Source organism: Gorilla gorilla, chromosome 6 (genome assembly GCF_029281585.2).
Source record: "Gorilla gorilla gorilla isolate KB3781 chromosome 6, NHGRI_mGorGor1-v2.1_pri, whole genome shotgun sequence".
NCBI classification, from domain to species: Eukaryota; Metazoa; Chordata; class Mammalia; order Primates; family Hominidae; genus Gorilla; species Gorilla gorilla.
In genome coordinates, this window is record NC_073230.2 from 140524695 (window position 1) to 140541097 (window position 16403).

General features: G+C 36.2%; 1 protein-coding gene across 6 annotated transcripts in view; it reads left to right on the forward strand.

Annotated features, from left to right (window-relative positions):
* MKLN1 (muskelin 1) overlaps window positions 1-16403 on the forward strand; it is a 376139-nt gene that overhangs the window by 330059 nt on the left and 29677 nt on the right. For all 6 annotated transcript variants that reach the window (XM_031012932.3, XM_055392285.2, XM_031012931.3 and 3 more), the window contains one exon: window positions 3898-4027. In XM_031012932.3, coding sequence (XP_030868792.1) covers window positions 3898-4027 — 130 coding nt within the window. The remainder of the gene's footprint in view (window positions 1-3897; window positions 4028-16403) is intronic.

The following is a 16403-nucleotide window of genomic DNA, read 5'->3' on the forward strand; positions in this document are numbered from 1 at the left end:
CCATCAACCTGTTAATTCCTAAATAGTTACTACCTGGCTACCAACCTGGGCAATCTTATGACTAATTTCTCTGCTTATGTAGATTTTGTAGCTATGTTCCTTTCTTATGCCTTTCTACTTATGTCTCTTAGTAATTAGAAGGACAATTTCTTACTCTGTTCTTATTTTCCCTTCTGCTATTCTCCATTAAGTACAAAGAATTTAAGATTTGATTTTATAGAATTAGAATTTAAATGTATCAGCAATGGTCAGGAGCAGTGGATCACTTGATTCCAGAAGTTTGAGACGAGCCTGGCCAACATGGCGAAACCCCATCCCTAGTAAAAATACAAAAATTAGCCTGGCGTGGTGACCTGTGCCTGTAGTCCCAGCTACTTGGGAGGCTGAGGTGGGAGAATGGCTTGAACCCAGAAGGCAAAGGCTGCAGCAGTGAGCCAAGATCATGCCACTGCACTCCAGCCTGGGTGACAGAGCAAGATTCTGTCTCAATAATAATAATATAATAATAATAATAAATGTATCAGCAAAACCAACATACAGACTTTATTTTAACCTTTTCAAATGTTCTAATGAAATCTTGGTGTTCTTTCTGTGAACACAGCTTTAAAACAATGTCATGAAATATTTTAAACATGTTCTTTAACATGTATTTTACACATGTTTTTCTCTCTACAAAGTGGACAGGATAATATAATACATTTTTGTGTGCTCATTGTTTCAACAGTTATCAATAGTCTGTTCATTTTTCATACAGCACTTTAATTTCATTCATTTTCTTGATGTTTCTTTGATTTTTAAGTTTATGCTTAAATTTTATTGTGCTGGAGTATTTTTAAAATTTTTATTCCTTTTCTACAACATCTTGTTATAGCATGTGCTGTAGTGTTTTAAAGCAGATCCCAGATACTGTATCATTATACTTGTAAATACTACTATAGTGTATAATTCTAACAGATAAGGACTTTTTAAAAACATAATTACAGTTGGGTGTGTTGGTGCACTCCTGTAGTCCCAGCTACCCAGGAGGCTGAGGATTGCTGGAGCCCAGTTCTGGGCCACATTGCACTGTGCTGATCAGTTGTTCATACTAAGTTTGGCATCAGTATGGTTACCTCCCAGAAGCGAGGGACCACCAAGTTGCTTAAGTAGGGGTGAATTGGCTATGTCAGAAACAGAGCAGGTCAAAACTCCCATGCTGATGAATAGTGGGATTGCGCCTGTGATAGCCACTGTGCTCCAGCCTGGGCAATACAGCAAGACTCTATCTCTTTAAGAAAAAAAAAAAAGAAAAAGAAAAAAGAAAAAGGAAACATAACTGCAATATCATTATCAACCAAATAAAAGCAGTTCTTTAATATCATTTAATATTCTATCTGTGTTCTTTTTTTCTAGTATACTGAAAAATACCTTTACTTAGTTGTTTTATTTAAGTCAAGATTCAAAAAATGGTATTTTGCATTTGGTTGTTATGTTTCTTACATTTTTAAAAAAATTGTAATAGTACTCTTTCCTCCCTATTCCCTATTCCCCCCTACACACAACCCACTAAGTGAGACATTTGTGCTCTAGAATCTCCCACATTTCCAGTTTTGATTTTGATTTTATCTTCATAGTGTCATTTAATGTGTTCCTCTTTCATGTTTCCTGTAAACTGGTCATTGCACTCAGAGGCTTGATTTTAGATTCACTATCTATTTTGGGGGGCCGGGGAGAATGTGCAAGAATACTTCATAGACACTCTGACTGCAAAATATGAAGAGGCATTTAATAACTGGTTGTCATACTTTTAATGATGGTTAATAGGTTTGGGTGTTATTAGCCTGACTGATCAATTATAAAGTTTTCTTTCAAACTTTTACCTAATCGTTTTTGTAGCCATTCATTACCTAAATTTCGTTAGGATGTGTAAGACGGTGATTTTTCTAATGATGTCATTTCCTCTGCATTTGTTAAGTGTGTGATTCTCCTATTACGGGGGAAAAAAAAACAAAACTTCCTCTCATTAACTTTTTGGTTACCCTGAAATGTAAAGCATACTGAATAGGCAGTATAAATGTTTCATTGTTTTTCTTTATTGATTTTCATATTAATGAGTTAACTTTGAGGCTCCAAAGTTAACCAATGATATGTATACAAAAATTTTATTATGAAGTATTTTACATATCTGATGTGTTTCTATCCAATGCTGTCATTCTTCTTCTTTTATTTTGAGACGGAGTTTTGCTTTTGTTGCCCAGGCTGGAGTGCAATGGTGGAATGTTGCCTCACTGCAACCTCTGCCTCCCAACTTCAAGCAATTCTTCTGCTTCAGCCTCCCAAGTAGCTGGGATTACAGGCATGCACCACCACGCCCGGCTAATTTTTTGTATTTAGTAAAGACAGGGTTTCGCCATGTTGGCCAGGCTGGTCTTGAACTCCTGACCTCAGGTGATCCACCCGCCTCTGCCTTCTAAAGTGTTGGGATTACAGGCATGAGCCACTGTACCCGGCCACTTTCTTGGTGCTCAAATTTTTCTCTTTGGCTAGTAGGAGCACCCCCCACAACATATTTATGTATCTTTTTTTGTAAGAGAAAAATGAAATCGTGAGTTCATACTGATATGTCTGATTCAAATAAAATATTTTTTATCTTAATGTCTTCTATTTTGTAACTTTATATCTTTTCTTTTTACCCCAACTGGAGCACAGATCGTAGCTCACTACAGCCTTGAATGTCAGGGCTCAAATGATCCTCTCACCTTAGCCCCAAAAGTAGCTAAAACTACAGGTGTGTACCACCACACCTGGGTTTTGAGAAGTAGTAGTAGTAGTAGTAGAAGTAGAAGTAGAAGTAGAAGAAGTAGGAGTAGAAGTAGAAGTAGAAGTAGAAGAAGTAGAAGTAGAAGTAGAAGTAGTAGAAGTAGAAGTAGAAGTAGTAGAAGTAGAAGTAGAAGTAGAAGTAGTAGAAGTAGAAGTAGTAGAAGTAGAAGTAAAGACAGGGCCTTGCTATGTTGCCCAGGCTGTCTCAAGCAATCCTCTCACCTTGGCCTGCCCAAATGCTAGGACTACAGGTGTGAGCCACCATGCCTGGCCTATTTTTGTGTCTTTTAAGGTTAAAATCCTGCTTCATAACATTACTTGCTTTGTCTGTCTATAATAGCTTTCACAGTAAAAAAAACTAACAACAGGATCACTGAGTGCTGTTTAACGTTGCTTTCTGATTATTTTTCTGTTTAGGATTTAGACTTCTAGGGATGGGTAGTCAAAAAGTATGTATTAAAATCATTAGAAATACTATTTCTGTGTCTGAGTATATCTTTATATACAGATAGGTTTATTTGTTGGATTTTTTTTTGCCCAAATTTTAGATTTTTTTTTGAGTTAATTTTGTCTTCTAATTAAATAAAAGCATATACATGGTTCTAAAGTCAAAACCATACGTCAAGGTATTATTTTTGGAGAGGTCTTCCTGCTCTGTTCCTGCCACTATAGGTAACTGTCTTTTATTAGGCTTTGGTTTATCCTTCCTTTGTTTTTCAAAAAAAGAAGCAATCTCTATTCTCGCTCTCGCTTGCGTGCTGTCTCTCTCACTTTTCCCCTCTCTCACATTCTCTTTCCCTCTCTCCCCCTCTTTTTGTCTGATGCACAGATATTCCTTCTTCTCCATTCCTACGCAAAGGAAGAAGGAACCTGTATATATTATTCTGCACCTTGCTTTTCTTCTTTAACAGGATGTCCTAGAGATCCCCTTTTAGCAATATGTAGAGAGCTTCCTCTTTCCCTTTTATTCCAGCATAGTACTCCATTGGGATCTGTTATAAAATTACTTTTGTAGAGGTTTAAATTTTTAAAGGATCATTCTGAGTTCTTCATGGAAGTGACAAGTTACTCCTTTCTTTTTTTTTTCTTCTTTTTCAGAAAAATCGTTGCTTATATGTATTTGGTGGCCAGCGATCAAAGACCTATTTGAATGATTTCTTTAGTTATGATGTGGACTCTGATCATGTAGACATAATATCAGATGGCACCAAGAAAGACTCTGGGATGGGTAAGGGCATTGAGTGATTTCTTCTCTCATGTCTTAACTACTTTAGGTAGAAAACTGCAGTTCATTCTCTTTTCTTTCTACTCATTTTTCACCCTTTATTTCTTTAATTGAGTAATTCCAAGTAAGAGAAAGAAAATTCTACCAGCTTATTCAGTTCTATCTATTTTTAAATATGGGAATTACTATTTCCTTCAAGCAGAAAATATGTGAATTTCTAAATGAATTGTGTGTGTGCTTGTTGGGGGGCGGGGTAGGAAGAATCAATATCTTAAAAACTTTATTCTGTGTTTGCTAATTTTTTTCATCTTCTATTTTCACTGTAGTGATCTTTATATTAGGCACTAGCATAGTAGGGTGTGTGTCTTAAGGGGGGAACTTCATGGGATTGGTAACACCTTGTAAGTTTAAAAGCTCAGCATCTAGGAGGTTATTAGTAATGGAATGGCTGGTTTGCTTAGATTATGCATATTGCCCTGGCATAATTATTAATAGTGCTCCGTTCATTTTCAAAAGTGTCCTGTTTTGATCATTTATAGTTACCCTACATAGTAGTTGCTTTGCCTGTGATTATTGTATCTAAAAGAGTGGTTTTAATTAAGGTGCAATGGTTTAAAATGCTAATTTGAACAATAGGGTGAGAAAGTAGATCAGCTGCTTTTCTTTTTAGCTGTTGCTTATAAATTGGTGTTTTTATTATTGGCTCTTTTGCCAAATGTGGATAAAAGCACTTGTTTCACAGACATTGTTTCTGGATATTTTATTGATTAATACAAGCTTCCTTTAAAACAAAAGCAACAAAAATATTTTTAATTAAAATATTTGTTCACATTTAAGAAGAAAAACTTGTTTTAAAACAAACAAACAAAAAAACAAAAGATAGGCAAGGCACAGTCGTATATGCCTGTAATTCCAGCTAGTCCAGAGACTGACATGGGAGGATTGCTTGAATCTAGGAGTTTAGGACCAGCCTGAGTAACAAAGCAAGACCCTGTCTCTACAAAAAGGAGGTTTCCAGATAAAAGTAGACTCAATAGATATGTTAAGCATTTGGAAGAAAAATCTGTTGATGAGTATAAATAGCATCTAATGTAAAAAACGAAGGATAGGGACACAACAGGAAAAGCGAAACTTTTTATAAAAAAGGAGACATTATCACAGTAAATTTCTTGGCTTTACAGTAAGCAGTATTTCCCTAATCATAATGGAGAACTACAGTCAGTTTAACCAAAAATTGGGATGAAATATAGTGGGAAGATAATGTAAGTGTAGTAAACATCTTCGTCTATTACAACAGGAAATCAGTAGGTAATGTCTAAAATAGCAGCTTAGCATGTGATTTAGAAATATGGACCTGAATAGGTAATGACATTATTTACCCTATCTGAAATTGTCTTATTTACTCATTTATTTACTGTTGCCATAGGAGAGTGTAGAGCTATATGATTTAATATTTGACTTTCTCTGGCTTTTAAGAGTTATTCTAACTTACCATTAAAATAACTAGGAGGGTCAGGCGCAGTGGCTCATGTCTTTAATCCCAGCACTTTGGGAGGCTAAGGTGAGAGGACTGCTTGAGCCCAGGAGTTTGAGACTAGCCTGGGCAGCATAGTTAGCCCTCATCTCTATAAAATAAAAATAAAATAGCAGGAGAGAGGTAATACTCCTTCTACAATCCTAAGATGGGTCTCCCTGAAAAAGGTAGTGAAGATAGTAATTGATATGACAATATGTTGAAAATTATGACATGCTGACTCAGTGCTAGACTACGGACACAGTGGATACAAGGCAATCACAGTCTCTCAAAGTGCTTATAATCTAGCTAGTAGGTAATGTATTCCCATGGACAATAATTACTACTCTTTATTTAGACCCTACCATATACCAGAATATCTTTAATTGGTGGTATTATTCTAATGTACAAGATGAAAACAGTTACACAACTATGTAATGACAGAGCTGGGATTTAGAAGTTTGAGTGCAAAGAAGGTGTTTCTGCCATGCTAAACTACTGCCCAAGATTAAGAGAAAAAAGTGGCGGCCACGTGAGGTGGCTTACGCCTGTAATCCCAGCAGTTTGGGAGGCCAAGACAGGCGGATCACGAGGTCAGGAGATCGAGACCATCCTGGCTAACATGGTGAAACCCCATCTATACTAAAAATACAAAAAATTAGCTGGATGTGGTGGCGGGCGCCTGTAGTCCCAGCTACTCGGGAGGCTGAGGCAGGAGAATGGCGTGAACCCGGGAGGTGGAGCTTGCAGTGAGCCGATATCACGCCACTGCACTCCACCCTGGGCGACAGAGCGAGACTCTGTCTCAAAAAAAAAAAAAAAAAAAAAAAAGTGGCAACGCGTGATAGTGACAGAGAACTAGTAAAATAAAAATTCACCATGACAAGTAGGCTTTAATGACTGTCATTCAAAACAATTTTTTAATGAGTTAAAATTATGTAGTAATGTACAGTATCGACAATTATTCTTCAGTCATGGTTATGGCTAGCTTTAGAGCAGTGTGGCAATTATTCTTTTTATTTAATTTTGTTGTGGTCATAAAAGTAAAAATATGCTCATTGTAGAGAATTTGAAAAATAAAGAAGATGCAAAAAAGAAAACATATCAAACTGTCCAGAGGTAACTTGTTAAAATTTTGATATATTTCTGTCTAGTCTTTTTAAAACTTATTTATTGTATAAAAGTTGATACAAGTTTATATTCTATTTTAAAATTTACATTTAATTGTGGGATTTTTTTCCATTGTGGTTTTATTAATGTGAACTGGAGATGTTATTAGAAAAGACAAATGGATTCATTGTTTGATTACTGCTATAATCAATTTTTCTAAAATCAAAATCACCATTTTTTACTGTGTGTGTTCAGTGTGTAATTGGTTTACACAACTGAATTTTCCCACAATGCAAATAAATTCATTAATAATATTTGTTGACCATCTACTAGCATCTAAGTTTGTCCCTCTCCCTTCCTCATTCCCTCCCCACTTAGTTCATTGTCTTCTATATTCCCAAGATTATTTTAGGCACTTGGGATTCATCTATGGACCTGGAGGATAAGATCCTTTCCCTTAGAGGACTCACATTCTAGTGGAGAGAGACCTGCAGTTGTGTTCTAAGTACTGTGAATAAAATACACTGGATGCCGTGATAATGAATAACAAGGGAAGTCTCATTTAAACAGAGTAGGTTGGGAAACCATCTTTGAGGAGGTAATCTTTAAGATTTAAGATGAAAAGTAGAGAATTAGGAAGAACCATGTGAAGAACTGAGAGAAGAACAAGTACAGAGTTCCCAAAGCAGGAAGGAACCTGGGATGTTCAGAAATAGTGGGACTGGTACGTATTGAGGATTGGAAAAGTTGGTATGAAACTAGGTTAGAGCTACGGAGATAAGAGTCAGAGTATTTAGTGCCTTGTTACAAATGCAAGGAGTTTGGATTTTTTTTCTGAATAAAATAGATTATTCAGAAGTTTAGTATCAGTGTCTTGATCTAAGTTTTAACAATACCACTTCTTTGCCTAGGTGTATATTTTCCAAGTGGTTAATTTTGACAATGTTCCTGTGAGTTGCACTGTTCAAAGGCTTGTTTACTGAGGATTTTTATGGCAGGGTTGACCATCTGGTTAGAATTACTTGGAAAAATTTCCCACCTAAAACTGTTGCAGTTATGCTTGGAATTGAGGAACCTCAGTGACTCTGTTAGCACATTAGAGTGAAATGGAAATTATTCTCTTTTTTTCTGTTTTTTTTTCCCCTCATCTCTGCCTCTCTCACTTTCTTCCTTTTCCCTCCTTCCCATTCTTTTTCCCATGTCCCTTTTACTCCTCCCCCAGCTTTCTCTCTCCTAGAGGATTCTAATATGCGACTGGGATTGATAACCACTGTTCTAGCTCTCTGGAGTCTATTTCAGTCCTTAGTTAACCTTAAGCAAGTTACCTAATGTCTCAGCTTTTGCTTTCACATTTGTAAATGACCCAAATTAGATTTTAAGGAAAATAGCGTCTCTGTCCATGGCTACCCTAGGAGTAGAAATGGGTTAACCCTCTAGTTTCAACTGGTGTTACTGTTGGGTGCCTTAATTTTCACAAGAGGATGTTAATACTACTACCCTCAGGTTCACTAATCTAGCCAGTTAACATCAAGTCATGCCAATTTTGCCTCATCTTCTCTCTATTCCCATTGCTGCTTCACTACAAACTAGTTTGGGCTAACATCACCTATTTGGCCTCTGTCTCTAGACTTCTTCTCCCTATGTACCCCTCCCTGCAACCCATTCTCCACACTGCAAGCAGGATACAGCTATTCTGTGTTACCAGTAAAGAATAGAACCATATGCCTTAACATTTATAGGGCAGATATTTTTTGGTCACCTACTAGGTGCCAGACAATAAGCTACGCACTAGGAGTACAACTGTGAATGACGGCCCTATCTTCATGGAGTTATGGTTGTACACAGAGAGGAAAAATAAAGTGACAGCCTTACCTTTAGATTAGTGCTAGTGAAGAAAAGAACATATTTTTAAAAATACAAACCTGGTGGGTTTTCTTCCTCACTTTAAATCTTTTAATGGTTTCTCCCTGCCCTCAGGATTAAGTCTAAACTTAACATAATTCACAGACTCTTTTATGATGTGCCCCAGTTTAGTTCTCCAGTCCTAGTCTTGGTGTCTGTACTTTTCTTGCCACCAACTCTGTTTCATGACCACTGAATATTAAATCTTTATAGATAGTGTGTTTTAACTTGCCTTTGAGAGTTGCCCATGCTATTCCTCCTACCTGAATCACTTTCCTCTCCCCTCCAAAATCTAGCTAACTTGTACTGCTTACCTCTCAGATCTTAGCTTGTAGATCGTTGTCGCCCAAAATTCTCTAATGCCTTAAGCCCAGGTTAGAAATATTAAAACATGTGGCTCTAGCCATCATTGTTAACGCAATTCTAGGTATTCATCTGGCTGTAAAATCTTGGCTGTGCTTTTCAAAACCTATACAAAGATCAGCTGAAATACTCAGACTTTGTTCATGATTTCTTAAAGAGCATTCAATGGTTTCAGTACTCTAGATCTCCTAAAAGTCTTTTACTGAACTAAGTTAGACTGTTCAGAAAACCTCACATCAGAACCATGGTATATTATATTGTCCTCCCATAGAATTATTTTACCTCACTTTTAAAAAGTACATTTTTTTCTCTCTTACTAGATTATTATTGTAAGCAGTGAAAAGTACTGTTAAGAAGGCAGAATACTATTTAAATTCCCACATTTTTAAAATATTCTTAGAAAACACCAATTTTATCCATTATGTAGATGCTCTGTAGCTTATTAATCATTCTGTTGTTTGTTAACTGTTGTTCTAAAGATTTTTTACTACAGTTAATTACTGTAATTTGAGATGGACTTAACATATAATTACTGTGTTTATCTGTGATTCAGTAATGTGGCTTATTTGATTAAAATTATATTTACAATGTGAGTATCAAATGGGATTGTTTGAGCTCATAGAGTAAATTTGTTTGAACTATTGAGATCACCGAGATGGTATAGCTAATAGTAAAATTCTGCTGTTTATATAATTCTGTATTGTCAGATACTATAAAATCTTAAGTTGTTGCTCTTTATAATTATCTGAATGTACCATCTTAGATTTAACATCTAAAGATCTGAAGAAACTTTAATGCTTATTTTTAAACTATGGTGTAACAATTTTATGCTCTCCTCAGAAGAAAATTATAATTTAAATCAATGGATTGGCAGCTGCTTTAAGGGATTTATTAGCATTGTGTCTAATACATACATAATTACATCAAAATTCAGCATATCTAAAACTTGAGTTTATTTCTGAGAAACTTTTGGCAAGTAAGACTGTGAACACAAGGGGTTTAGCAGATTCCCCATATGTAAGCTCTGTATTTAACACTAATTGAAACTTATGTGTAGAAGATGGTCTGTCACACCACCAGAGTTTTGTAGTTTTCTATAGAAACTCAGTCTACTATAGTAAGAGTGCTTTCTCCAGTTCGTATTCATTCAAGGAAGAAGCATATATTGAACCTTCTTCATTTGCCAAATGCTAAGTCAAGTATTGGTAATACTGAGGTCTTACAACCTGATGCTTGTTCTTTAGTAGTTATGTATTTACTTGTTTTGATTTTTAAATTGTGTCCACTCTGTTTTCCCACATCTGCCATTGTTTATTCCATCCTGTTCTAACCATTGTAGCAGATTGGTACCATTGAAAGAATAGCAAATTGAGAATCAGAAGACTTGGTCTCTCTTTGTCTGGGTCTGCCACTCATCCCTCGGTAATTCTAGAAAAATTATATAACTTCTCTGAACCTGATTATTCATCTGAAAATGAGGAGATTGGACCAGTTGATCATAAGACCTCATCTAGCTCCAAAATTTTGAAAATTAAATTTCATTCCCTTCTGCTGTTATCAGGCTGTGAAACTAAGATATGAGGGCTATGTGAGTTACATCTACAGAACTTGATTTATCTATAAATAAATTTTTATGAAAACCTTAAAAGCAAAATCATACTGATTTTCATTTTGGCCCGGGGAATGTGCTTATTGTGCTTACTGACATTTTAAAAAATTAGTATGGTCATAACTCTTTATGTTTCTGATCCTTTTATACTTTTTTTTTTTTTTTTTTGAGATGGAGTCCCGCCCTGTCGCCAGGCTGGAGTGCAGTGGCACAATCCCGGCTCACTTCTACCTCTGCCTCCCGGGTTCAAGCGATTCTCCTGCCTCAGCCTCCCGAGTAGCTGGGATTACAGGCATGCGCCACTACGCCCAGCTAATTTTTGTACTTTTAATAGAGACGGGGTTTCATCATGTTGGCCAGGATGGTCTTGATCTCTTGACCTTGTGATCCGCCAGCCTCGGCCTCCCAGAGTGCTGGGATTACAGGTGTGAGCCACCACGCCCGGCCGATCCTTTTATACTTTTACCAATTAAATGAGTAAAGCCAAACTGGCAACGCAGAGAAGACGTTGAAGCTGATGATTTGCTGTCATTAACATAGATTAGTTACTGGACTAGAAAATGGTAGCGCTTATTTTCAACATAATTAGGCTTCATTGCTGTCAGTTTAGTATGTTTTGTATTTGATGTGTCATTATTCAAACAGAGTATCTACTTTTTGCCTCTCAAAATTATTGGTAATGATAACTTTCCCTGATTTCCCCCTTCTACCCTCCCAGGGGTGTTTTTGCTAGTTACAAGCTTACAAAAGTATTTTATATTTTTAGATATGATATTTAGGTTACTTGATAGTAAATGAGAATTAAAGTTCACATGTAAAAACAAACATGCAAGAACACTAACAACAATTTTGAAAGTTAATGAAGTAGTACTGGCATTACCAGATATTTATAAAGCTACAATTTGCCGAAGTACAGACTAATGGGATGAAATAGAGCAGATAATATAAAAATGTCCCCAAATACATATGAGAATTTAGTATATGGTAAAGTTGGCATTTCCAGTCAGAGAGAGAGAATAGATTAAACAGTATATGACATGGAGACATTCCTTAAGACTTGGCAGTATTTTAAAAAAAGGAAAATCTGACTCCAGCCTGGGCAACGGCAAGACTCTTTCTCTTTAAATAAGTAAATAAATAAATATGAATAAATGCAAAAATCTGGATCCCTACTTGACTTTTGTACATCAAAGAAAATTCTAGGTGAACTTAAGTTTCATACTTAAGAAATAAAATTATAATTCCAATTATTTTTAATCTAGGATTAAGAGAAGACCCTTCTAAACCTGCCACAAACCCAGAAATCATAAAGAAAAGGAATGTTTGATTTTTGCAAAATTAAAAAATATAAAAAATTGTTAAAATATCAAATAATGACAAACTAGCAATTAAGACAAAGCTTATTTCCTACAATGAACAAAAGGCTCTTATAAACCAATAAAAGTGGATAATCCTGTAGTAGAACAATGACAAATTATATGAATAGATACTTCAAAGAAAAAATAATTCATATTGCCAGTAAATTTACACATTTACAGATGTTCAGCTTTATTCATAACTTTTAAGTGTAAATTAAAAAATCACTCAGTGAATGTTGGTATGGCCATGAGGAAGCAGGTGTCTTACATTCTGGTTGAATGTATTTGGTACAGCCTTTTTTTTTTTTTTTAACAGTACTTTATCATTATCTGTTAAAATACAAAAAATATATTTTTTTGACTAAGCATTTTACTCCACGAACTTTTCATACTCATATACTTTTATAGATCCACAAAAAATAAGCTATACAGAGATATTTATTGTAGTATTGTATGCAAGGAGAAAAAATCTGAGGACGGATTGACCATCAACTTATTTGATTTTTATTTATTTGATTGTCCACCAGTAAATAAATTGGTTGATCCATTCAATGAGTTCAGTTTTTTATAGCTTAATACAGCTGAGATAAATCAGTAAATATTGTTGAGTGTCAAAAGCTAGTTGCAAATTTACAAAAAATAAATGATGAGTGGTAGAAAGATTCAAGTAAAATAATAGAAGTTCTGAACTGGAGTTGTTGCTAGTGCTTAATAGGGCCCCATCCAACATTTAAAATGTCCCAACTTTTAAAGAGAAGGATGTGGCAGACACTGTTGTTTGCTTTCCCAAGAGTCATTGGCCCTTTCTTCTGTTAACCAAACCATAATTTTGTTTAATGGCAAGTTGCCTAACCCCAGGGCATGAATGGTTAATCATGATTAGTCTAAACCAGTCATTATTATCCTTTGGCAAATTATTTCACTTTACCTTCCTCCCACGTGACACAATTCTGGCCAATGAGACATAAAGAAAGTCTACTGGAGGACATTTGACAAAAATGTCTTCCCTGATGACAATAGAGAGATGCTGAAAGAATTCTTTGCCTCCCTGCTTTGGGTGCTCTATATAAGGATGTGATGCTTAGAGTTGGTATTGGCAAGTTTCAAAAATGAGAAGGCGGCCAAGAAAATTGCAGAAAGTTAACCTAGCACCATGATTTGGTTGAACTCTGAAACAATCTTGGAGCTGTCTACTTGCAAAATTTTGTTACATGAGCTAATTAATCTACTGTTAGTTAGGTTTTCTGTTACTTGGAGCTGAAAATATCCTAACAAATAGTGAATTTGTGGAAAGCTATTTTTTATTAGATTCTGTATTTCTGTGACAGCTCTGAAAACTGTTCTTTTCCTTTGTCTTAGCTAATCAGTAATGAATATGTGCATTGGACCGTGAAGCAAAAATAGAGTTGAGATTAATTCATAAGTTAATGCAATAACATATCTTCCTCAGGAATTCAAAGGACTTCGAAAATATTTGTTAACTTTTTTTTATCCCCCCTCCCACAGGGTTTCTTTATGTTAAATATTCTGACAATCTCTCCCATTTGCTTAGAGGATAAACCAAGGAAGGAAGAGAAAAGATGTGATTCAGACATATAGATAAAATTTTTTTACTTCCCCTTTAGCTGTTCTATTTTGAGTTTTAAAGATGTTAAAGAAGAAATAGAGTTGAAGGATTATCATTGTAACTTCCTAAAACAATTCTAAAAATAATGAGTTGGCAGTGATAATTGTATCATTCTTATTTTCTGTTTTTTTTCAGATAAATGTTCTTTCAAAATATGTTAATGATGAACGTTTACTGATCTGCTTGATTAATTTTTCTTTGTGAGTCAGTTTCTAAACTGGTTAAGGTTAAAGACTGGTTAAGGTCCTGGCATTTAGTTGAGCTTTTTAGCAGTTGAATCTTAAAGTTTTTAAAATCGTTTATGTTGCAGGTCTTTTGTCCTTCCCTCCTCCCCCCGCAAATATACCCATTAGAAACTGTTAAATTGGCCAGGCATGGTGGCTCTCGCCTGTAATCCCAACACTTGGGGAGGCCGAGGCAGGCGGATCACCTGAGGTCAGGAGTTCAAGATCAGCCTGGCCAACATAGTGAAACCCCGGCTGTACTAAAAATACAAAAGTTAACCTGGTGTGGTGATGCACGCCTGTTGTCCCACCTACTCAGGAGGCTGAGGCAGGATAATTGCTGGAACTTGGGAGGCAGAGGTTGCAGTGAACTGAAATCACATTATTGCATTCCAGCCTGAGTGACAGAGTGAGACTCTGTCTCAAAACAAAAAAAAAAGAGAAAAGAAACTCTTAAAAATTGAAAAGATAGCCTTGTTTTCATCTTGCAAAGAAAATCAGTACAGAAAACTATTGATAGTTTTGCCATATTAGAATGAAAGCTGCTTTCTTGGTTTTGACCTTTAGTTTTTTTTGTTTTTTGATAATGCCATTTTTATTTAACCAGCCTTCCTTTTTATTATTATAATTATTATAAAAGTAATGCAGTTCACATGATCAATAAAGCAAAACTCAAATAACATAGAATGCTATAAAATGAAAAGTACTTCTGCCAAAGTAGCAAACTGACACAGGCTGCTGATTCCCTTCCCCAGAATCAACCCCAGAGAAATAAAATTGAGAGCAGCAGGATTCCAGAAACTCCTTAAATGAGACTGAAGGCTCACTCTCCCCCAGATTACCCTTCAGTTAATTTTTACCCTTTCACTATAGAAACTAGCAGCGGTAGCCTAGCCCACTAGTGTCAGAATTCGGTGGGCAAACATTATGTCAGTGCAGAAACCCTGCTGGAGTTCAGAGTTGATGAAAACATGTGGACTGACCGTCTGTTCTCAATAGTTCATTTCTTCCTCTCTTCTCCCTTTGTCCAGGGAGACTGCCTTCTCCTTCCTCTTTAAACCCTTGCCTGAAGGGTTTAAAGGTACAAAACTGTTGCATAGGGGCGTGATCATATATGGACATGATTCTTGGTTCTTTGTGCCTATGCTTCACAACCCTATGACTTTTCCTCTCTATTTTCCTTAATCTCTACCAGTTAAGGCCTGGCCTTTGAGTCCTCTCCAATATATCTTACCAGAAAGAAGAGCTGATTCCCTGAAAAACATTACCTTGCATACTGATATAACTAGACAGTTGAGGACTACAACTGTCTCAAAAAAAAAAATGAGTAAACTTATACATGATATAAAGCAGAATTATTAAAACAGATGAACGGCCAGCGGTGATGGCTAATGCCTGTAATCCCAGCACTTTTGGAGGCTGAGGCAGGCAGATCACCTGAGGTCGGGAGTTTGAGACCAGCCTGACCAACATGGAGAAACCCCGTCTCCACTAAAAATACAAAATTAGCCAGGCATGGTGGCACGTGCCTGTAGTCCCAGCTACTCGGGAGGCTGAGACAGGAGAATCGCTTGAACCCAGGAGGCGGAGATTGCAGTCAGCTGAAACTGTGCCATTGCACTCCAGCCTGGGCAACAAGAGCGAAACTCCATCTCAAAAAAAAAAAAAGATGAACCAAGAATTTAAAATAAGCATGATGGATACACTTAAAGATGTAAGAGAACACACTAGTAATATGAAATAAGATCCAAACGTTATAAAAACAGAACCATATGGAAATAGTAGATATGAAAAATATAATGAAAATGAAGACTACAACAAATATAAGTAGGATGGTATGAGTGAATTAATCAGTTGGAAGATTAGCAAGAGCACTCTTCCAGGAAAAAGCGAGGGAAAAAAGATAAAGAAATAGAAAATAGAGTAGAGAAACTAAGAAAGATAGAGAATTGTTGTACAAGTGCCAACATCTTAAAAGGAATTCCAGAAGGAAAGAAAAATAAAAATTTAAGCCCGGGCACGGGGGCTCACACCTGTAATCCCAGCACTTTGGGAGGCCAAGATGGGTGGATCACCTGAGGTCAGGAGTTCAAGACCAGCCTGACCAACATATTGAAATGCTGTCTCTACTAAAAATACAAAAATTAGCCAGGCTTGGCGGCGCATGTCTGTAATCCCAGCTACTTGGGAGGCTGAGGTAGGAGAATTGCTTAAACCCACAGGCGGAGATTGCAGTGAGCTGAGATCGTGCCACTGGACTGCAGCCTGGGCAACAAGAGTGAAACTCCATCTCAAAAAAAAAAAAAATGTAGGTGAAATAATTGTAGAAATAATGGAGATACATTTCTTAAAATTCAAAAATGGTGAAAGACTTCAGATTGGCGAAAGAGCTCATAGTGTACCAAATAGAACAAATAAGGGAAAGCGTATACCTAAGTGGATTAAAGTAGAATTAAGAATAGCAGAGAGAAAATTCTGAAAGATTTCAGAGAGAAAAAGCAGATGACCTGTAAGGGAACAAGAAGATAGACATTTGACAGTTGAACAGCAATGTAGAATGAGAAAAAACGATAAAGTTTAAAAGTAGCCAAGAAAAACAACTTTGAATCAAGAAATTTAAATCTTCCTAACTTTGAGATGTGAGGGTGACATAAAATATTCTCAGGCATATTT